This window comes from Mya arenaria, chromosome 13 (assembly GCF_026914265.1).
Source record: "Mya arenaria isolate MELC-2E11 chromosome 13, ASM2691426v1".
NCBI classification, from domain to species: Eukaryota; Metazoa; Mollusca; class Bivalvia; order Myida; family Myidae; genus Mya; species Mya arenaria.
In genome coordinates this window covers 35,338,986-35,359,991 of record NC_069134.1, presented here as the reverse complement: position 1 = coordinate 35,359,991, position 21,006 = coordinate 35,338,986, and the positions used below count along the sequence as shown (strand labels likewise).

The 21,006-nt window shown below is 37.5% G+C and overlaps 1 protein-coding gene across 1 annotated transcript; it reads right to left on the bottom strand.

Moving 5' to 3' along the window:
- Window positions 1-1,868: 1,868 nt before the first annotated feature.
- On the bottom strand, window positions 1,869-19,788 carry LOC128212954 (zinc metalloproteinase-disintegrin-like batroxstatin-1). The gene is made up of 14 exons (XM_052918365.1): window positions 19,669-19,788; window positions 18,815-19,029; window positions 17,693-17,782; window positions 17,215-17,347; window positions 13,965-14,085; window positions 13,394-13,469; window positions 12,230-12,313; window positions 11,476-11,657; window positions 10,726-10,769; window positions 9,357-9,468; window positions 4,845-5,006; window positions 3,687-3,840; window positions 3,207-3,350; window positions 1,869-2,094 (listed from the first exon to the last, which is right to left on the bottom strand). The coding sequence occupies exons 1-14, from the start codon at window positions 19,739-19,741 to the stop codon at window positions 1,891-1,893; spliced, it is 1,794 nt and encodes a 597-aa protein (XP_052774325.1). The 5' UTR covers window positions 19,742-19,788; the 3' UTR covers window positions 1,869-1,890.
- Window positions 19,789-21,006: the final 1,218 nt, after the last annotated feature.

Genomic DNA, 21,006 nt, shown 5'->3' with positions numbered 1-21,006 from the left:
TGTCAATGCAAAATCTGTTGAAGGGAGTGTGTATCAGATGAGTGGCAGTGGGCTGACCTTTAAACACCCTCGAAAGTTGGAATTCTTTATGATTAAGCCTAATACTTAATGATTGCCTATCTGCAATTTCATTGGCTGTAAATGTAGGTTCTACGTGTAGGGAATGTACGGCGGTAATTTCTTTTTCAGTTGTGTTATGTTTAAAGTATGATTCGATATGTATTGTCTAATGTAACACCATCTCTGAATAGCACCTATTTTAGTCTGATAAATCTGATTGGCTTTTTTACGCATGCAACAACTTCTCCTTAACCACTCGGACAATTTCATCTAAACTATGCAGGAATATTCCTTGGGTGGTCCTCTTTCCGATTCCTTCGATAAAAATGGATCTATGCAGAATTCTGGTTGCCATGACCACTAAAAGGAAACACTTTGAAAATGTTCTCCACAGAAATCACTGGCCCCATTCCAACGTAATTTTAAAGAAATGATCCTTAGGTGACCCTATATCATCTGCCTTCAACCAATGTTGATTTGTACAAAAAGATGGTCGCCATATGCGAGGCTTCTTTTCACTATTAATGTCTATATGGAAATCTTTGAAAATCTCCGCTACACAGATTTAAGAATAATTTCATAGACTGATCTAAGGTGACCCTCTATCAAATTCCTTAAGCCCATGCTGAATCATAAAAAACATGGCTGCCAGGGGCGGGGCTAGTGACCACTATATATCTACATGTATATGGAAAATTTTGAAATTTTCCTCAGAAACCATTGGCCAGATTTTAAAATAGCCACTGTTGTTCCCATGAGCGGCAATGTTTCTGCAGCAGCCGATATTTTGGCAGCTGCGCAGAAAGCGGTTATGCCAGGCAGGCTAAAGGTGTGGACCAACAATTAACAAAATGTCCAATAGCTGACCATATTATACTACTGCAAATATTGTAATTGAGTACAACTCATTCATTTTTAACAACTTCTCACATGTATTTTTACTCTAAAGTTAGTTCTTTAAAATAATGACAAAATGGTTTGTTCAACTCATTCTATGTTGTAAAAATAGAGCAAAAATATTAAAGCTGCACTCTCACAGATTTACTGTTTTTATCTTTTTTTTCTTCTTTTTTTTGCCTGGGAAAGAGCATTTTTTTGCGTAAATATCTGCAAACCAATTATAAAAGATTGCTGACAAAAGATCCAATCACAGATTTTCATATTTCCATTCAAAAAATGATGTTTTATGGCTTAAACCATTACTTACGGTTTAAGAAAAATGCATAAAACATCAAGTTTTGAACTTAAATATAAAAATCTGTGATCTTATTTTTTGTCAGCAGTCTTATATAACTGGTTTCCATGCATTTTCGCCAAAATCTGCTCGTTCCAAGACAGAAAAATAAAAAAGTTGTCAAAACGTTCAATATGTGAGAGTGCAGCTTTAAAGACTGATTTATACTTTGCTTTTATGTGGTAAAAGTAGATGACATTAAATTAGACTTAAGCAGTTTTGTGATATTTGGGCTTTATATTTGATATCTTTACTCGAGTCTTTAATTAAACTTGCTTTCTGTTTTTGTTTATATTTGCTTTGACCCTAAGTTATTGAACGGGGTTCATGTTTAAGATATGTACAAGGATTGATTTTCTTCCTATGAAACTGAAGTCGAAAAAGAAGCAGGATTCAATTTCAAAGACCTGGAAAAAAATCATACCCAGGCGAAAGACAATTACCAGTAGCAAATCGCTTTAAATACTTTATTTATTCACGTCGAGTTGATGGTATATTCGACACAATGTTACATCCAATTTCACAAAATAATTTGATATTTTTTATAGTTCATTTTGAAATTAGACTCCGAACGAATAGATTACTGAGGTTTTGCATTAACCAAATATGCATTTGTTTCCTCTGGGGTTGACGACGCAACCATCACAGTTGCACGCGGGAGCAGCAATACTCCTGCAGCAGCGGTTGCTTCGGCAGGTGCAAGAGGGAGGTGGCAGGGTGGAGGCAAGGGGAGAGTTGATAGTTCCGTTGTAGCTTGAGCAAACCACTGTCGTCATCAGACACTGACCATTATAACAAACCTAGTGGAATCAAAATTAAGAAATATTAATTTGAGTTAATGGCATAGCAAACAAACAGGAGCATTGAACAATATGATGAAGAGACATACGTTGATTTAATGTTAATGACCTCTCTTATTTTAGATGTACATAGATACTGACACGGAGAAATATTTCCTCGAGGCATGTTCTCCCTCTTAGAATGTGACAATGTTCTTTTGAAATCATCTGTTTAAACTTTTTTTAATTACACTAATCATGTATATCACATGTGTTAGGACACGTTTAATGATATCCATTATGCATATTAAATTGGGGCATTCATGCGATTTTGAATTCGCTAGTCAGTTATTACAACAGTGAAAAGACCGGAGTATTCACGCCAAATTGAGTGTCTGGGACTAGGCATTTATATTTAATACTGAGCACCAACCCCATTTAAGGGCAATATCATAACTCTGGATATGAATAAATTATGTAGTTAATATCGTTTTTTAACTTAGCACGGAAATGGAAACGAATAAATCATCATTATCATCATCATCATCATCATCATCATCATCATCATCATCATCATCATCATCATCATCATCATCATCATCATCATCCATCATCATCATCATCATCATCATCATCATCATCATCATCTTTCATAACACAATGGAAACTGGAGTATTGGCAGATCTGTGGTCTAGTGGTATCACACTTGACTGTCAATCCAGGGATCGAAGGTTCGATTTCCCGCCGCACGGGAAATACTGATCATCTTCCGACAGGGACGTTAAATGGGGCCCCTGTTTGACAGTGCATTTGTGCACGTTAACCAGAGTAGCATTAACAAGGGTTACATTCTGCCTGTGCAGTATGCTCCAAAACCCTTAAATGACTAAGACTCGTCGAGCACTCGTCGAATGTTCCTTGCCCGAGTGCGAGTATGAATAAGCTTGCACACACCCCGACCATTAAAAGGGATTATATCACGACAATAAATGATAGCACGTGACCAATCTCCGTAAAGTGACCAGGCGGGGCTAGGCACCTTGTTCGCGTCATCAAATACATGCATGGAAATTCAACAACGCTATTATATAAGAAATGCATTTACATTATTAAATAGCCATCATTGTACGTACATGATCTGCGTCCAGACACGGAGTTCCATCGAACACATGGTATAACTTGGTTTCACACGTTGAACCCCCATCTAGAGAGCAGCTGACATTGCTGGTCTGTGCGCATGCAATCTCATCAACAACTTTAACTCCGCCTATGATCGTCTGTTACAAAATATTGTTTGTTAAGATGTGATGATTGGCAATTATGACATCATTCATTGAAGCTTATAAAGAATGTAACCTTTATCCACATTGTAATAACAACATACACCCTCGTAGATAAAACCGTGAGACAAATGACGACAACAAAAGCAACGCCAACAGCAGTAGCAACAACAACAATAGCAACAACAACGATTATCATCGTCATCATCATATCATCATCATCATCATCATCATCATTGTCGTCGTCATCATCGTCATCATCCTAGTAATAACATCCATAATATTTGAAAAAACTAATAATTACATTAATAATAAAGGTGAAACTATACATACAAAACCATCACAGGCAGTGCTCGACCCTGATGTTAGTCTGTTCTGATACTGACACTGTTGATCAAGGTCATACACCTCGCCACGTGGGCCTCCACAGAACTGGGCGAGGAACGTATCTCGATTTATAGACCCAAGACAGTCCCTACCCGCATCGCTGTCAAGTTAGAACAGGGTTACTGATAATTTGCGTTGGAAATAATCATTTTGAAGATTACCAATCGGAAAATTATTCATTGCACTAGCGGATCTAATTTAGAGGCGTAACCTTGTGACTTGAGCCCTGTGCTAATAACCCAAATAAGTTTGGATTAAAGTGCTGACAGGGGTGTTCGGGGTACTCCCCTAAGAACATTTTAATGATTGAAATAAAAAGTAAAGTTTGGCGATTATGGGGTGGGGTGGGGGAGAGACCCCGGGTGCGGCCCCCTGGAGCCACTAGTGCAATCAAAGCGCTATCATATTTTTTATGTCGGACATCTTCATGCAACAAACGGACGATTCGATTCAGCCAAAGAATGAACAATTTAATTGTGGTGTTGAGGGTAGGTCATACTAGTATATAATTTTACATCTAAATTGTTTCACTGTACCTAAGATAATACTCTGTGTGTCTCGTTAAACCAGCTTTCTTTGGCTTTGAATATATAATGTATATCTTTAATACCTCCACATAACAGCTTGTTATTATACGGCATGTTGATTGAATAAAAATAGGTTAATATTTGTTCTTAAAATTATGTTTCTGTCCAGCTATTCCGCTTTAAAGCTGCACTCTCACAGATTGACCATCTTTACAACTTTTTTGTTGTTTTTTTGTCTTGGAAAGAGCAAATGTTTGCGTTAATATCTGCAAACCAGTGATATAAGATTGCTGACAAAAATCAGATCGTAGACTTTCATATTTCCGTTCGAAAATTAATGTTTTATGGCTTAAACCATTATTAAAATTTTAAGAAAAATGCATAAATCATTATTTTTTGTACTTAAATATAAAAATCCTTGATCTGATTTTTTGTCAGCACTCTTATATAATTGGTTTATATGAATTTTCGCAAAAAAATGGCTCTTTCCAAGACAAAAAATAAAAAAGTTATCAAAACGTTCAATCTCTGAAAGTGCAGCTTTTAACCATGACTCACGTTACGAAAACAAGATTACATTTGATTCTGAAGATGTGTCTTCATTGCTGCTACACTACAGTCGGAAAACTTCCAGAATGTTGAGTAAATTGCTTCGTTTGAATTTCCAAGGGAAGACGACATTATATTCTGAAGACTTGGATCACACGTGTTGCCATCACCATCATGATAAGCACCCAAACTGAAACATAAGTATTATAAAAAAAATGTGTATTTCATTTGCGTTTGTGTTTGAACTTTTATATTAAATTCAATGTTGTTTTGTCTATGATAAAGATGTATTAATAGATGTACGTGAAGTTAGCGGCCTAGCGGCCTAGCGGCCTAACGGCGTGAAGTTAGCGGCCAAGCGGCCTAGCGGCCTAGCGGCGTGAAGTTAGCGGCCTGGCGGCCTAGCGGCCTAGCGGCGTGAAGTTGGCGGCCTAGCGGCCTAGCGGCCTAGCGGCCTAATTATTTTTTCTATGTCCAAGCAATTGTTAATGCGTTTTTTTTTAAAAACAATGATAAATCAAGGTTTTTTATTCATATAGTTACATAGCGGCCTTAAATTGTTATCTATTCAGAATATCTTTCTTTATCTTTTATTCTAAAACAATTTTAAATTAACTGTTTTATGCACATAATATCACTCTGAAGCGTTTTTCAACTTTTTTTCAAAAAAGTCGATCGAGCACTTCAGCGGCCTAGCGGCCTAGCGGCGTGAAGTTAGCGGCCTAGCGGCCTAGCGGCCTAGCGGCCTAAAATGGTATCCTATTTCAAAGCATGAATACATGCATTTTCTTCTAAAACAATGACATCTTAGCTATTTTTATGCACAAATTAACACTTTGAAGCTATTAGCGATTATCAACATTTTTTTTTTAAAAGCGTCAATTAAGCAGTCAGCTATTTCAAATCATTAAACATGCCTGATCTTCTAAAACAATGATATATTTACTGTTTTTATGCACAAATTATCACTCTAAAGCGTTTTTTATTTTATTTTTTTAAAAGTTGATCGAGCACTTCAGCGGCCTAGCGGCCTAGCGGCGTGAAGTTAGCGGCCTGGCGGCCTAGCGGCCTAGCGGCCTGAAAACTTTTCCTATTTCAAACCATGTATACATGCATTTTCTTCTAAAACAATGACATATTAACTGTTTTTATGCACAAATTAACACTTTGAAGCTATTAGCGATTATCAACAGTTTTTTTTTTTCAAAAGTGTCGATAAAGCAGTCAGCTATTTCAAAGCATTAAACATGCCTATTCTTCTAAAACAATGATGTATTTACTGTTTTTATGCACAAATTATCACTCTTAAGCGTTTTTCAATTCTTTTCCAAAAAAGTCGATCGAGCACTTCAGCGGCCTAGCGGCCTAGCGGCCTAGCGGCGTGAAGTTAGCGGCCTGGCGGCCTAGCGGCCTAGCGGCCTAGCGGCCTAAAATGGTTTCCTATTTCAAAGCATGTTTACATGCATTTTCTTCTTAAACAATGACATATTAACTGTTTGAATGCACAAATTAACACTTTGAAGCTATTAGCGATAATCAACATATTTTTTTTCTTTCAAAAAAGTCGATTGAGCAGTCATCTATTTCAAAGCATTAAACATGGCTGATCTTCTAAAACAATGATGTATTTGCTGTTTTTATGCACAAATTATCACTCTAAAGCGTTTTGTTTTTTGTTTTGTTTTTTTTTTCAAAAAAATTTGATCGAGCACTTCAGCGGCCTAGCGGCCTAGCGGCCTAGCGGCGTGAAGTTAGCGGCCTAGCGGCCTGGCGGCCTAAAATGCTCTCCTATTTCAAAGCATGTATACATGCATTTTCTTCTAAACAAATGATATGTTAACTGTTTTTATGCACAGACTATCACTCTGAGGCGATTATCAACATATTTTTGAAAAGGATAGGCATGTTCACATGCTTTGAAAAGCTGACTGCTTGTTCGACTTTTTGAAAAAAAGGTTGATAATCGCCTCAGAGTGATAGTGTTTGCTTAAAACAGATAATATATCATTGTTTTAGAAAACAATGCATGTATACATGCTTTGAAATAGGATACCATTTTAGGCCGCTAGGCCGCTAGGCCGCTAGGCCGCTAACTTCACGCCGCTAGGCCGCTAGGCCGCTGAAGTGCTCGATCGATTTTTTGAAAAAAAATTGAAAAACGCTTCAGAGTGATATTATGTGCCTAAAAACAGTAAATACATCATTGTTTTAGAAGAACAGGCATGTTTAATGCTTTGAAATAGCTGACTGCTTTATCGACACTTTTGAAAAAAAAACTGTTGATAATTGCTAATAGCTTCAAAGTGTTAATTTGTACATAAAAACAGTTAATATATCATTGTTTTAAAAGAAAATGCATGTATACATGGTTTGAAATAGGAAACAATTTTAGGCCGCTAGGCCGCCAGGCCGCCAGGCCGCTAACTTCACGCCGCTAGGCCGCTAGGCCGCTGAAGTGCTCGATCAACTTTTTTGAAAATAAAAATAAAAAAACGCTTTAGAGTGATAATTTGTGCATAAAAACAGTAAATACATTATTGTTTTAGAAGATCAGCCATGTTTAATGCTTTGAAATAGCTGACTGCTCAATCGAATTTTTGAAAAAAAAAATATGTTGATTATCGCTAATAGCTTCAAAGTGTTAATTTGTGCATTCAAACAGTTAATATGTCATTGTTTTAGAAGAAAATTCATGTATTCATGCTTTGAAATAGGAAACCATTTTAGGCCGCTAGGCCGCTAGGCCGCTAGGCCGCCAGGCCGCTAACTTCACGCCGCTAGGCCGCTAGGCCGCTAGGCCGCTGAATTGCTCGATCGACTTTTTTGGAAAAGAATTGAAAAACGCTTCAGAGTGATAATTTGTGCATAAAAACAGTAAATATATCATTGTTTTAGAAGAACAGGCATGTTTAATGCTTTGAAATAGCTGACTGCTCAATCGACACTTTTGAAAAAAAACTGTTGATAATCGCTAATAGCTTCAAAGTGTTAATTTGTGCATAAAACAGTTAATATGTCATTGTTTTAGAAGAAAATGCATGTATACATGGTTTGAAATAGGAAACCATTTTAGGCCGCTAGGCCGCTAGGCCGCTAGGCCGCCAGGCCGCTAACTTCACGCCGCTAGGCCGCTAGGCCGCTAGGCCGCTGAATTGCTCGATCGACTTTTTTGGAAAAGAATTGAAAAACGCTTCAGAGTGATAATTTGTGCATAAAAACAGTAAATATATCATTGTTTTAGAAGAACAGGCATGTTTAATGCTTTGAAATAGCTGACTGCTCAATCGACACTTTTGAAAAAAAACTGTTGATAATCGCTAATAGCTTCAAAGTGTTAATTTGTGCATAAAACAGTTAATATGTCATTGTTTTAGAAGAAAATGCATGTATACATGGTTTGAAATAGGATACCATTTTAGGCCGCTAGGCCGCTAGGCCGCTAGGCCGCCAACTTCACGCCGCTAGGCCGCTAGGCCGCTAGGCCGCTAGGCCGCTGAAGTGCTATATCGACTTTTTTGAAAAAAAGTTGAAAAACGCTTCAGAGTGATAATTTGTGCATAAAACAGTTAATTTTAAATTGTTTTAGAATAAAAGGTAAAGAAAAATATTCTGAATAGATAACAATTTAAGGCCGCTATGTAACTATATGAATAAAAAACCTTGATTTATCATTGTTTTAAAAAAAACGCATTAACAATTGCTTGGACATAGAAAAAATAATTAGGCCGCCAGGCCGCTAGGCCGCTAGGCCGCCAACTTCACGCCGCTAGGCCGCTAGGCCGCCAGGCCGCTAACTTCACGCCGCTAGGCCGCTAGGCCGCTAGGCCGCTAGGCCGCTAACTTCACGCCGCTAGGCCGCTAGGCCGCTAGGCCGCTAACTTCACGTACATTATTAATAGTACATAAATTTTGATTATATTGCTTTATATTTCTTTTGGTTTTGTTTCTGTAAAAATGTATTTCAAAACAACCGTGTATTTCATTTCATACAAACATGTTTATGTGGGTTGAACTTTTTAGGTTGCGCCAATGTTGGGTTTACAACGTTGTCACAACGTTATGAAAAAAATCATTATAACGTTGTAAAATCGTTGTGAATAAATGATAAATGTCTGATAGCACGTGTCTGTGTGTGGTGGGGGGGGGGTGTCTTGCATTGTTGTCGTAAATATTTTGAATGTAAACAATTTCATTTGGCCTCAAATCGGCAATAAACCCACGGGCTCTCGTACGTACTATAACATGATGACAACGCTAGCCGTAACGTTGTGACGTTACCATCAGCACGATGTTAAGCGGGAATGTTGTCTATGGGGGGGTATCGTAGTACCCAGAGGAGCCAGACTCGTTTATTCAGCTGTATCATTGCAATATTTTGAGCCCTATTTTAAACGAACCGTAGGTATGTTTACGCATGTCAAGATTGACCCTCATGCTCCGAATGACTTTGCCAATTGATTAACCCTGTAGTTTTTGTTGATAATCCCTGTAGTTTTTGTTGATAATCCCTGTAGTTTTTACTGTATTACTAAAAACTTACGCGTGTCCGATTTCATGGCTAAGAATTTTATGGACCTCCAGGCTTAACTCTTCCGTAATAGAAATCTGGTACCCCTTCTGTGCAGTACATACCGATTCGACAAAAGCAACTCCTGTTCAAACGAATACAAGGTAATATTTACGTAATTTTGTTGGTTTAAGCAAGAATTACTACCATATATAATACAAAAAACGACGTCAAAACCTTAACATAAATCTAGGCCAGGGTGTCCAATATAGAAACATTACAATGCAAATGGTCATCTGATATTTGTTAAATTATTCAAATGTGGACACAATCGAGAAGAAAGCCAAAAGGTTATGCGATGTCTCGAACAATGTACAACGTCACAATCATGAACAAGTAATGCACCAGTCAATTGTACCCCCCCCCCCCCCCCCCCCCAGGTCCTGAGGTATACCGGGGATAGCCGAGGAAATGGGCCGTGTTTTTATCTTTCTGGTGGCCCCGCAGTGCCGGGTGAATGCGGTGGTTTTGTCTTCGCTTTAAATATATCGGGGAATAGGCCTTACCTAGGGTCCCTGGGGTGGGGGGGGGGCATTTGGCGGGGATTTTACCATCTGTTCGTCCCCGGGGATTTTAGCCGGGGTTGGCTGGACCGAGTGTCAAAGTCCCCGCTATTACCCGGATCTGTGGGGGGGGGGGTGCGTGGTTGACTGGTGCATAACATAATTACGCTATCATGGCTATGAAAGGATTTTGCTTACAACTTTTGTTTTAAATCATTTACATCAGTGTGTGTACATACCACGTGATAAGCAATATTGTGATTTGAAAAAAGACTTTGAACAAAGATAACTTCACTATTTCCTCACCATTTTAAACGAAACATTGCGCAGCCTACGCCGCTTACGGCGCCCCACCTTCGGTCTTTTACCAGATATTGATCGTGCGAGTTTAGTTTCTTAAAACACTTCGACAAACTTTTTCACAATACGGCCGTCTGACGGAGCACTGTCAAAACATAAGACTGCCCTTTGTTTCATTTAAAATGGTGTTGTAAATGAAAAGTTATCATTTATTTAAGTCTTCATTTAAAGCAATTCTTTGCCTTTCGACGTAGCATATATGACGTAATTTATCACGTGGTATACACACACTGTACATAGCCACGTGATTAAGAATCCTTTGCCAATTGTCTTTGCTATTTTTACGAAAAGCGTTAGTAACTCGATTGAAAGTTTACGGTTTGAGTTTAACGGTTGAATTAGCAGTAATTTTGTTCAAATTTTTAACGTGTCTTGTCTGTTTGTAGTTGGTGGGACAAGATGCCTGCTAGTATTATTGATCCTACGTATTTGAATGGAAAAAGTATATTACGGTTAAATTAGGCCAAACTGCTACCAACCTATTATACCATTACTGCCTGCAGTTGAAGTTCGCAGATCCAATCTGCAAATCAAAACCAAAACAAAAAGTCATTGTGAGGCTAATTGCTAATGATGGGCTTAATTGAAACAGAAAACCCGTAAAATATTTTATATAAAAATGTGTTTCTGTAGTGTTTTTTGGTAATAACGAACTATTTTTTGCGGATTAATAATGAACGAACAAAGCCTTTTTTTTACAGTAATAGTTATAAGTTTATGAGTCACTGGCAGAAGGCGAAATACTTAATTAGTGGCTGGTTGAAGCTATATTATAAATATAAAGACTTAACTTTAGGCTGGTATATACATTTCACTCCCGCGAAATTTGAAATTCTTAATGATTAAGCCTAGTATTTAATGATTGCCTTATAATCTGCAATTTCATGCCAGTAGGTCGCACTCTAAAATATATCTCTCAAGTGCACACTAACAATCGACATTTAATACAGGCAGATGGCATTATATCCCATTTCCGTTGTACACACTATTTTAGATAATGCGTTCAACTGTGTATTAATTGAAGTATGTTTGTAACACTGGGGTCACCTGTGCAGATAGCCACAATAATGCGCGTTCAGGGAACTTTGTTTAAAGTTTGGATATTCATCTGTCGCCAAATAAAAAATCGTCAAAGACTCTGAAGCTGCTGTTTATTTCGACTACTGTGCAGACATGCCTGACGGTCAGTATAATACATATTTAAATGTACAATGGAATAACCTTCTTACCCTGTGAGCATAGCCATATGGTCGAAAGGCAAGCCCGCGTTTTCCAGGGATTCCCAGTTAGCTTCAACCCAATAGAAAAAGTCTACTAAGACACCGCACTCTGCCCGTCCACACGTCCCATAATAGATCAGTTCACCGTTGGATTTAAAAAGGTCGCTTACGAAAGGCAAGTCAATCCCTGGCTGCAAATACAGTAATGCATCTGTTGTGTAATGCACCAGTCAATTGTAACCACGGCCCCCAGGTCCGGGGGTATACCAGGGATAGCCGGGGAAAAGGGCCTTGTTTTTACTTTCCAGGTGGCCCCGCGAGGCCGGTTGACACCGGTGGTTTTGTCATAGCGCCAAATTAAGCCTTATATAGAGTCTATGGGGTGCGGGGGCATTTGGCCGGGGTTTAACATCAGTTCGTCCCCGCAGGGCGGGGATTTTACCCGAAGTCACGGCTATCTACCGGACCTGGGGAGGGGGGCGTGGTTACAAATGACTGGTGCATAACGCACGCACCCACGCACGCACGCACGCACGCACGCACGCACGCACACACACACACACACACACACACACACACACATAGATCATGTATATACAGCAAATTATAGACGAATCAAACAAAGTCGCATAAAAAAAAAACAATAAATACTACTAGTACTTAGTGGTTAATTAAAGCTTAAAAGACAAGTCAACGATAGAAACAATTCTAACAATGGCACCCTAGTTTAAAGTTCACAAATTTGCATATTGTTGCGGTTTACCGGTGTGTATAGTATGCCTGTTATATATAAAGCAATCTCGAAGGCTGGATCTGTCTCCTTCACCGTCTGATAAGCTCCATTCACCTAAAACCACCAATATAAACATGATGACCAGTATCTCCAATCTAGGTTTAATTTTAATAATTTTAATCATATTAACTCGGTTTAGGACAATGGAAGCACCTCGGCCATTTTTAATCAAAAAACAACCTCGGATGTAACAATGTATACCTGTGCATCAAAAGAAAAGAAGTAATTCGTAAAATTAATTATAATGATTTTGATTTATTCTAGTTTGCGGACGTGTAATTTGTATCACTTAGTTCACATTGATTCCCAGTGAAGGAGATCTATTTCTCCCACTTCAGATAAGTAGATCCATTAATTTAACCATGCTAGAAATTCTTATCTTGCCCACGGGCGAAGATAAAATGCCCGTATGGAACTTCTTTTTATGGTCACCACATTGTAATTACCTCCCTTGTTGAAGACTGTCGTCTGTAGCGCATGATGGAAACCTTGTCTTAGCAATATTTAGAACGCTAGTTAATTATTTCTCGCTTCAAATGTCACCATAAAACAGTTTTCACACAACTTTCAAGAAATACTGCTTTACTCTTCTTAGAACTATTTAAAGACCAATCAGACCATTTACATACTCTGAATCACTCCGCGAATTACCATGACAACCACGAATTATCGCATATCCGTACGCAATTATTTTCACTAAGCACAAAAGAGTTCCAGCAAACAAAACAAAAACATTTTTAACTGAGGTGGGAGAAAAAGCATCTACCATAGCCGCTCGTGTAATGTAGGTTCATCCCGTCCCTCGCTCGGTAAACCTCGTTTTCGCAAAACACCCTACGCTCGGGTCGGAATGAACCTATCTTACACTCTCGACCATGGAAAATACTTATAATCATTACGATTTTTAAGAGTAAAGCCCTTTGGTCTATATGCTAAATTTAAATTACTACGCGATCTACATGCAACGTAGTTTAATGTAAAGAACTTTGTCATTGTAAACCGTTTAAGGCATGATATTCATCCGAGGCTGTTTTCGATTGAAAATGACCGAGGTACTCCGAAAGCAAATACAATCACAGTTTACCAAAACTTTCTTTAGCAAGACACACTACGAAACCAGAATATGAAACTTGCCTCAACAATTAAAAGGGTGATATATTTGACAGCTTCCGCAATCGCATCGTCCTCTACGCTGTTCATAGTTCTAAACCTGAAATAGTTGGAAAAACACATATTATACATTGTCTTGAATAATGTATTGTTAATATAAAATGTGGTACAAACATAAAGGAGGACCTCGCAACTAGAACAACTTTTCTCCCACCTAAGATTATAAGTATCTTCCATGGCCGAGAGTGTAAGATAGGTTCATTCCGACCCGAGCGTAGGGTGTTTTGCGGAAACGAGGTTGACCGAGTTTCCGCAAAACACCCTGCGTGAGGGTTGGGATAATCTGAATCACTGCGCGTGTATCCATGACAACCACGAATTATCGCATATCCATACGCAATTATTTTCACTAAGCACAAAAGCGTTCCAGCAAAAAATACATTTTTACTTAATTTTGTTTAACTGAGGTGGGAGAAAAGCATCTACCATAGCCGCTCGGCGGTTTTTGCCGTCAGGGCCGTAGGCTTTCTATATGATAAAATCAGAATCTGTGTGGTGATATGTCGACAGAAACATAAGCGTAAACACTTATCACCATTCTAGCCATGTCTCGTCGACGGCAATTGCTAACTCCAGTACGTCTGTAAGGTTGTAGATGTCTGACGTCGGAACACTAGCACCGTTGGAGCGACGCTTACGAGTCCCAGTTCCAGAACCTACGTTTAAATACAGTCACAATTCATCGCTTTTAATCAGTCAATCAGAGTACAACATTTGCTTATTCTCACTTAGTGTTTTCCTACATTGTCAGCCATTCAGGAGCGCTAATTTTTTTAAATGTTTCGTTTCTTATTTGTGAAGATTCGTTACTTATTTCTGATGACGACTCTTTATTGGCTGAAAATGTAGGTTGCCGTCTAAGAAAAAAAACGAATTTAGTCACAGGAAGCCGAGGCGACTGAATTGATCAGGTATTTTTCTTATAGTTTATCGTTGACACACTGGTGAGTGTACATCATTATATATGACGTCACTGTTTGTATCGATTTAGTCACGTGGCCAAAAAAACGAAATACAGTGCAAAACATGCTTGGCCCTGAATAGCATGTTGGAAGCGATGAAATATACACCAGCGAGTTGTATTACATGTATAACCAATTAAAGAACTGTGGTTACCGCTTCTTTGGGATGAATTCGTTTGATTTCTTTACTATAACCAAATCTTAACGGTTGAAACGGTTAAACAACAAACTAATACAAAAATATTAATCATTTTCCTTAACGCGGTGACATATGTAATTAGCGGATCCGGGGTGGGGGGGCGCACCTGAGACCCCCCTCCCCCTTAACTCGTCAAAGTTTACTTTTAATTTCAATGTCGGACTAAAACGTAATAATATACGATCAAATGCACCATTTCAGACCCTCTGTCAACATTTTAAACTATTCAAATTTCGGTTCCGAGGAAGGGGCGCAAAATTATCATTTCGCACCAAACAATTAACATTCAGAAATTAAACCAGCATTGTCTGATGAAATCCGATCACATCTCTGTTTATCATTTACATACATATATTTTTATTTCAAATCATGTATAACAACTGTTGTTATTCGAAACAGCCTGTCACCATGGATATAATTTATTCAATGTTTCAGTAATTTATGAATATCATTTTTCTCAATATCTCGACTGATTGTTAACGACAAAGAAACTTTACTGCTGCCTTAAACAGCTGTTACCATTCAAGCAATTTATTTCCTATGTATAAATTCTTCTCAAACATTAAATGACACATCTTCAATGAAATTGTGGATTTTGTTTCTTCTCATCCGACAAAAGGGTTCCCCAGAGGTTCCCGGTTTTGCCCCACAGTACAATATCCCACTTTTTACATGGCATCGTGCTAACAAGAGTTAGTAATATTTTGCTGTTATAAATTAAATACGTTCAAAACAAAACGTCTAAAATGAAATTATCAATAATTATCGGGTTTTGTATGAACACTTTGTAAGTATTTTACCATTTTTGATAAAATTCTTTAAAAACTATACTCAAAGATGTATAGTGTATTTCGGTTAATTCAGCTATAACGCATAGGTAAATGTTTAAGATGTTTGGCAAAGCAAAAGCGTGACAAATCATGGCCATCCACATTCGGCCTAACCGACTCTGCCTCAGTATTTTTAGTTATTTACATTTTGATTGTACTCTGGACGAGAAATCCTTTTAAAGCATGATACACATTCAAAGTCAATGAAAACAGTATTCTGTATTCTAGTTAGACCGTTAAATAACAGTGTGTATGAATGCAACACTGCCTAGAACTGATTTAAGCGGTGTTCTATTTAAACGCCATCACTTTTAATTGTGTGGTCAAAATCACTGATATAAAAACGTACGTGAACTTTATCTAGTATATAAAACGAAATATATATCACTAACATTCAAAGAATAACAAGACGAATGTTGATGTCAGGCATCAAAGACGCGGCTGAATGGGTTTTATTGAATATTAGTATATATCTATTGATGTTCATGAAACATTTCCCTCATTCAGTATACAGTCTACATCGACAGCCGTTAATGAGGACATGTGGTTGTGTTCCTAACTAAAAAAGCCAATAATGCAACCAGAGCCATAGCGGTACATTGCATGCCAATGTATGTAGAAAACAAAGTTTGCCCTTGGTGAAAATGTCTTAAAACATCTCTTACCACAGTGAGTTTTCGCGTTTTCTTTCCCCGCAAAAAGATGGAGGAGGATGCTGAATCGTTGTGTCACGTGAAAAATATCGATACCCAATTGGCTCAATAAAGTCATGTGACAATATATATACAATTGTTAACATTCCGAAAAAACACGGACATAGCCGAACTATGACGGTTTAATCAACTTTCTGGATCGTAGTTACTCGGTCGTCTTCGGCATGGGTAAATTATTTAGACTGGTACATTGCATTATCACCGATAAAATCATTGGTGTCGGGTCGATTCGGCCGAGATATCATTTCGGCCTGATCCTTTTCGGCCTACTTTTATTCATAAATGTTTGTTTTAAACCGTGTGAATCAAGCTTTGTACTTCCATTTTATATCACTTAAATTTAAAAAAGTTAATTAATATCGTGTTAAGGCACTTATATTTGTTATCAAATGCATAATTTAAACTATTATTCACAATATGCCCGTAAATTCTCACATGTTTATTTACTACCACAGCGTGTATATAAATCGTTTTCACAGAAAGTACATTTCTAAAATAACGAACTCGTATGACCGGCGACCAGTCAATACAAAAACGCAGAGAATAACTTTTTTTTAATTTCTTGTTTTAAACAATAGGCTTATTCGTTTTATATGACGTTTTGGAAGTTTTACACGCATCAAAACGGTTACTGACGACAATTTTTAAGTAAAGTTGAATAAGAGTTGATATCATTAACAAATCTTCTTTTTTCATATCTAAAATTTATCCGTATACACTTCTCCATTGACAATTGCAAACATGTATCCCTATAATATACGCAGGCCGCGTCTAATAATATCTGACATGTGTTTCCGTTCCGGATAGAAAATTCCGACATGAGGGCACCTGCGTTGCCAGGTAACGAGGTTCGTCGAGTAACCTGCTATGCAGTGTGTCCGAGGGTCGTTTTTTCCTTCCATAAAAAAGAGCATTTTTGTACATTTCACCGAAAAAAGCGCATGCAATGATGGTAACTCATGCATGACGCGCAGGAATTTGTATTCACTGCATACGTCAAAAATTCCTTCGATATCACGTCTTTTAGTTTTGAAGGTATATTATTGTTAAGCTAATGTAAATGGATGTAAATATGTCATACCGCTCATTCCGGCTGAAGGGATATTAAGGAGCGCGTCAAAGGTTCCTTCTTCGTCTCCGAGCTCCCAGGACGTAGTTCTTGCTTTATCACCGTTCACCCAGCGTGATTTGCCATTCTTCGTGGCTTTGCCCATCTGTGAATTAAAGCGTCGAGTTTGACTTACATGGAAGCGAAACAAGTTCTAAATGTTTCCTTATTCAATATAATTTGGACACGTTTTGTTTTCACTCCTAGTTACACTAACTCATCTTGATCAATTTTTAAAAGATGATAACGCACGAGTCCTCTCACCCGATATGGTTTACTTTGCCCCGTAGATCTCATATTAGGTCACCTACCAACCCCGTAACTTATATTACGGGCAAATGGGAGATTTTAACAAATAGTATGGAATGCGATTCATTTACTTGGATGTTTCGATATTTCTATGCTGCACATTTTTTTTTTTAAATAAAGTTTACATTTTTATAAGTCTTACCACACTGCTTTTGACGCTCCCGTCTGAATTCATACTAGAGGAGACCATGAAGGCGTCACCGTTGTCATTCAAGTAGACGGCGCTGTTCTCCTAGTTAGAAGACAAAACATAATTATCGATGGTACATTGTACATCACAAAAAAACAAAGACGTATATTCGACGATAAAAATGTTCCGTAAATCGCTCGTTAAACTTATCGTGTTTTCGCTCTGTCGCTTGGCACAAGAATGGCAATATGTCGAAATGTTCATTCTAGCGTTGTAGCGTGATCCTTATTACACGACGACATATTTAAAACGTCAATGCCATGTCAAAGCTCTGTTGCCTTGTAAATTGTATGATATTTAATAAAAAACCCAATGGATACTACATCGCCAACCCACGTTACCCAAAACGTATCCAAGAACATTTTTGTTTACTGACGCCTTCGAAAAATTGCCATATGTTTAGCAATTATGTGTCAGCAGCTGCGATCAAACGAAAAGACGACACTGGCAGAAAAAAACCATAACAATAAAACGTAAGGCATTCTTTTTAAATTTTCTCACCGAACACTACTTTTGTGAAATGAGAAATGAATTGTTGTTTTGGCTATTATGAAGGAAGTTGAAATGTGTTTCAGGAGAAACAATATCACAACTTCATTACACAATTAGCATATTCCGTTTAGGAACAACTGCAGCTGTTTTTAAACTAAACATCCCTACTCAGTAGTTTTATATATTCTATAAGTTGTGTGTTGTTTGTAGAGTTTCGTGTGATTGTTCCGTGTTTCTTGTTTGTGGATGTTTGTGTTGCTATTCTGTGTATCTGGCTTTGGTCATGTTCCATTGAACGGGGTTTATGTTTAAACTTTCGACCACTTGTGTCTTGAGTTTTTCTAATTAACATGTATGCTCATAACAAAGCAGAAAAATCCAGAGAACCCTGAGAAAACCCACTTGTCCGGCTTGTGTATTTTCTCCGGTTTCTCCGGGTTCCCCCACAACATAAGACCACACTCTCGCGTAAAATCGTGCCAACGACAGTGATTCATATAATGCTTTAACAACTTGTTTCACAATCGTTGTAAAATAAATATGTTTAAACTAAAGGAGAAAGCAAGATAGCGCAAACGTTACCCCAAGTCCATAAGTCTTAGAAGTCTCGACACTGCCAATTGTAAAAGCCTTTACAGATCGCTGTGATTCAACTTTTTTCCCTGACATTTTGATGGGTGGCTGTCCTTCCACCGATACGGATAACTCCATACTAGCAGGAAAAACAACACTTGATCCTTCTAGATGAGGCTCAAGGCCGTTGAATTCCACGTGAGAATTTTTCGTTTGACCTCTTCCTACACAAAGGCAATAATAACATCATAGATCGTATACGGCTTCTGGCTATTTCGATTCTGATAATTCTTGCATCGATAACATACATAGGCATTACATATTTGATGTTTCGTTCTTGAAATTTATCGCATCATCGTTTTCTAAAATTGCAAGGAGACAACGATCGAAAAACAGTTGGACTGATAAGCCTTTCATGACATACTAATGACAAATGAAAAATCTCATTCATGCGAACCATTGTTACATTTAACCGCACAAAATGATACTGGACGAGTAGTTCATACGGGTTTTATCTTTTAACAACATTTCTAGAATTGGAATTGCATCAATAGTTCTGAATAACTCTTAGTAAGGTAGGAAAACAGGTATGTTTTGCGTTCATCTCTCGCTCCCGGTGAAAAACTTTATGAGGAAATTATATTTTTATTTCTTTTTACCAATGGTTTATTATATAGCCATTAACATTATGTTGATTTTATCTGGGAGTAAGATACGTGTATGTATTATTTGTCCCAGATTGTATGCAACAAACAAATAATATTCGATTTTCGTTTAATATTGAAACAACATACAAAGTCTTAAATAAAATGATTAAAGTAATTTTAATATGCAAAATGAACTATGTTAGAGGTTAAACTTACCCTTCTTCGGCATTGCATACCCCTCGGGGATCGACACTAAAACTACTAGAACAATAACACAAATGAATGCCATATTACAGTGTTTCTGAAAACTCGTATACGTTAACTTGATAACTGGTGTTTAAATAGTCTCCGCCAAGCTGGTAAAACGTGTTCCATCTATTCAAATGCTAATTTCGCCTGATTTACTTTTTTGATTTTTTGATAACAAATTTACCGTATGCCATGACACGTGTAATATATCCTATAGTCGATCGATCTTCATTACAAAAATGATTAAAACATAAATATTTATCACAAAAACTTAATATCAACCAAAAATTCAATGATTTTTTTTCTTCAAAATTTTACTATTATTACTTTAAAATTTTACTATTATTATAGTGAAGGTTGACATGTGAAGGCCCTAAAACTGACAGTGGTGTTTTTGTCAAGCATGCAACTAACTTATTTTTTTACCAATTTTCTCCAAATAACTTGCATTCTTCTTAGAATATAATAAAGTTTTAGAAAATGTACAGCATCAATATATTACCATCAACGAAATTGACAGTTAAAGCCCAAACTTCGAGAAGCCCTAGGTAGGTCATTTATAATCATCATCTGAACCTGTGTTTTCAACAAAAAATCGCTCTTTTCGCCAAATATAACAGATGACAGGGCATGAAAGCGGTCGGAGGCAATTAAACAAACGGTAGCAACCTACTCACATGCACAAATAATTCCAAAATGCTAACAGGTCAGTATTATGACAATTTGTTTTCGACCTTAACTGTCCTGAATTCGGATACGGATATCAGGATGCCTACCTGGTTGCGAATCTGGAATTATTTATACCAGTGGGTAAGATGTAACCATTTGTTTTATATCTTGCTTCAGTTTGCATGCAGTTTCATTAGGTGATTATGAATTGCCTACCTAGGGCTTTCAAGAAGTTTGGGCTAAAATGTCTATTTTGTTGGTAAAATCGTATTAAAGTAGTACATAATGTATGATAATTATGTTTTTATGATAAATGATCATGTTCCAATCATTTTTTTTTAATATATTTTTTTTTTTTTACCAATTTTTTTTTAGAGGTTGGTGGCCATAGGGTGGGTCCTGTCAACGTAACTGCTGCCTGTGGTTAACATTACAACACGAACAAACTCAACCATTTTTTCTTTCATTTTAGTGGGCAGTTGGCGTAGCAAACTGTTGTATTGAATTTAAGCAACAAAGACCGTATCAGGCGTACAAATGAATGTTATCATCAGCTATCAGTGATCAGCAAAAAGGGAAATCAAACCAGCATTGTCTGATGAAATCCGATCACATCTCTGTTTATCATTTACATAC

Excerpts from the sequence above, each read along its gene's own strand:
- LOC128212954 (XM_052918365.1), bottom strand. The coding sequence starts at position 19,741 with ATGGCATTCATTTGTGTTATTGTTCTAGTAGTTTTAGTGTCGATCCCC. Across the intron at positions 13,470-13,964 it reads GACGAGACATGGCTAGAATG|GTTTAGAACTATGAACAGCG; the intron begins GTGATAAGTGTT and ends CAACTATTTCAG. Across the intron at positions 2,095-3,206 it reads CGTGTCTGGACGCAGATCAT|GTTTGTTATAATGGTCAGTG; the intron begins GTACGTACAATG and ends TGATTCCACTAG.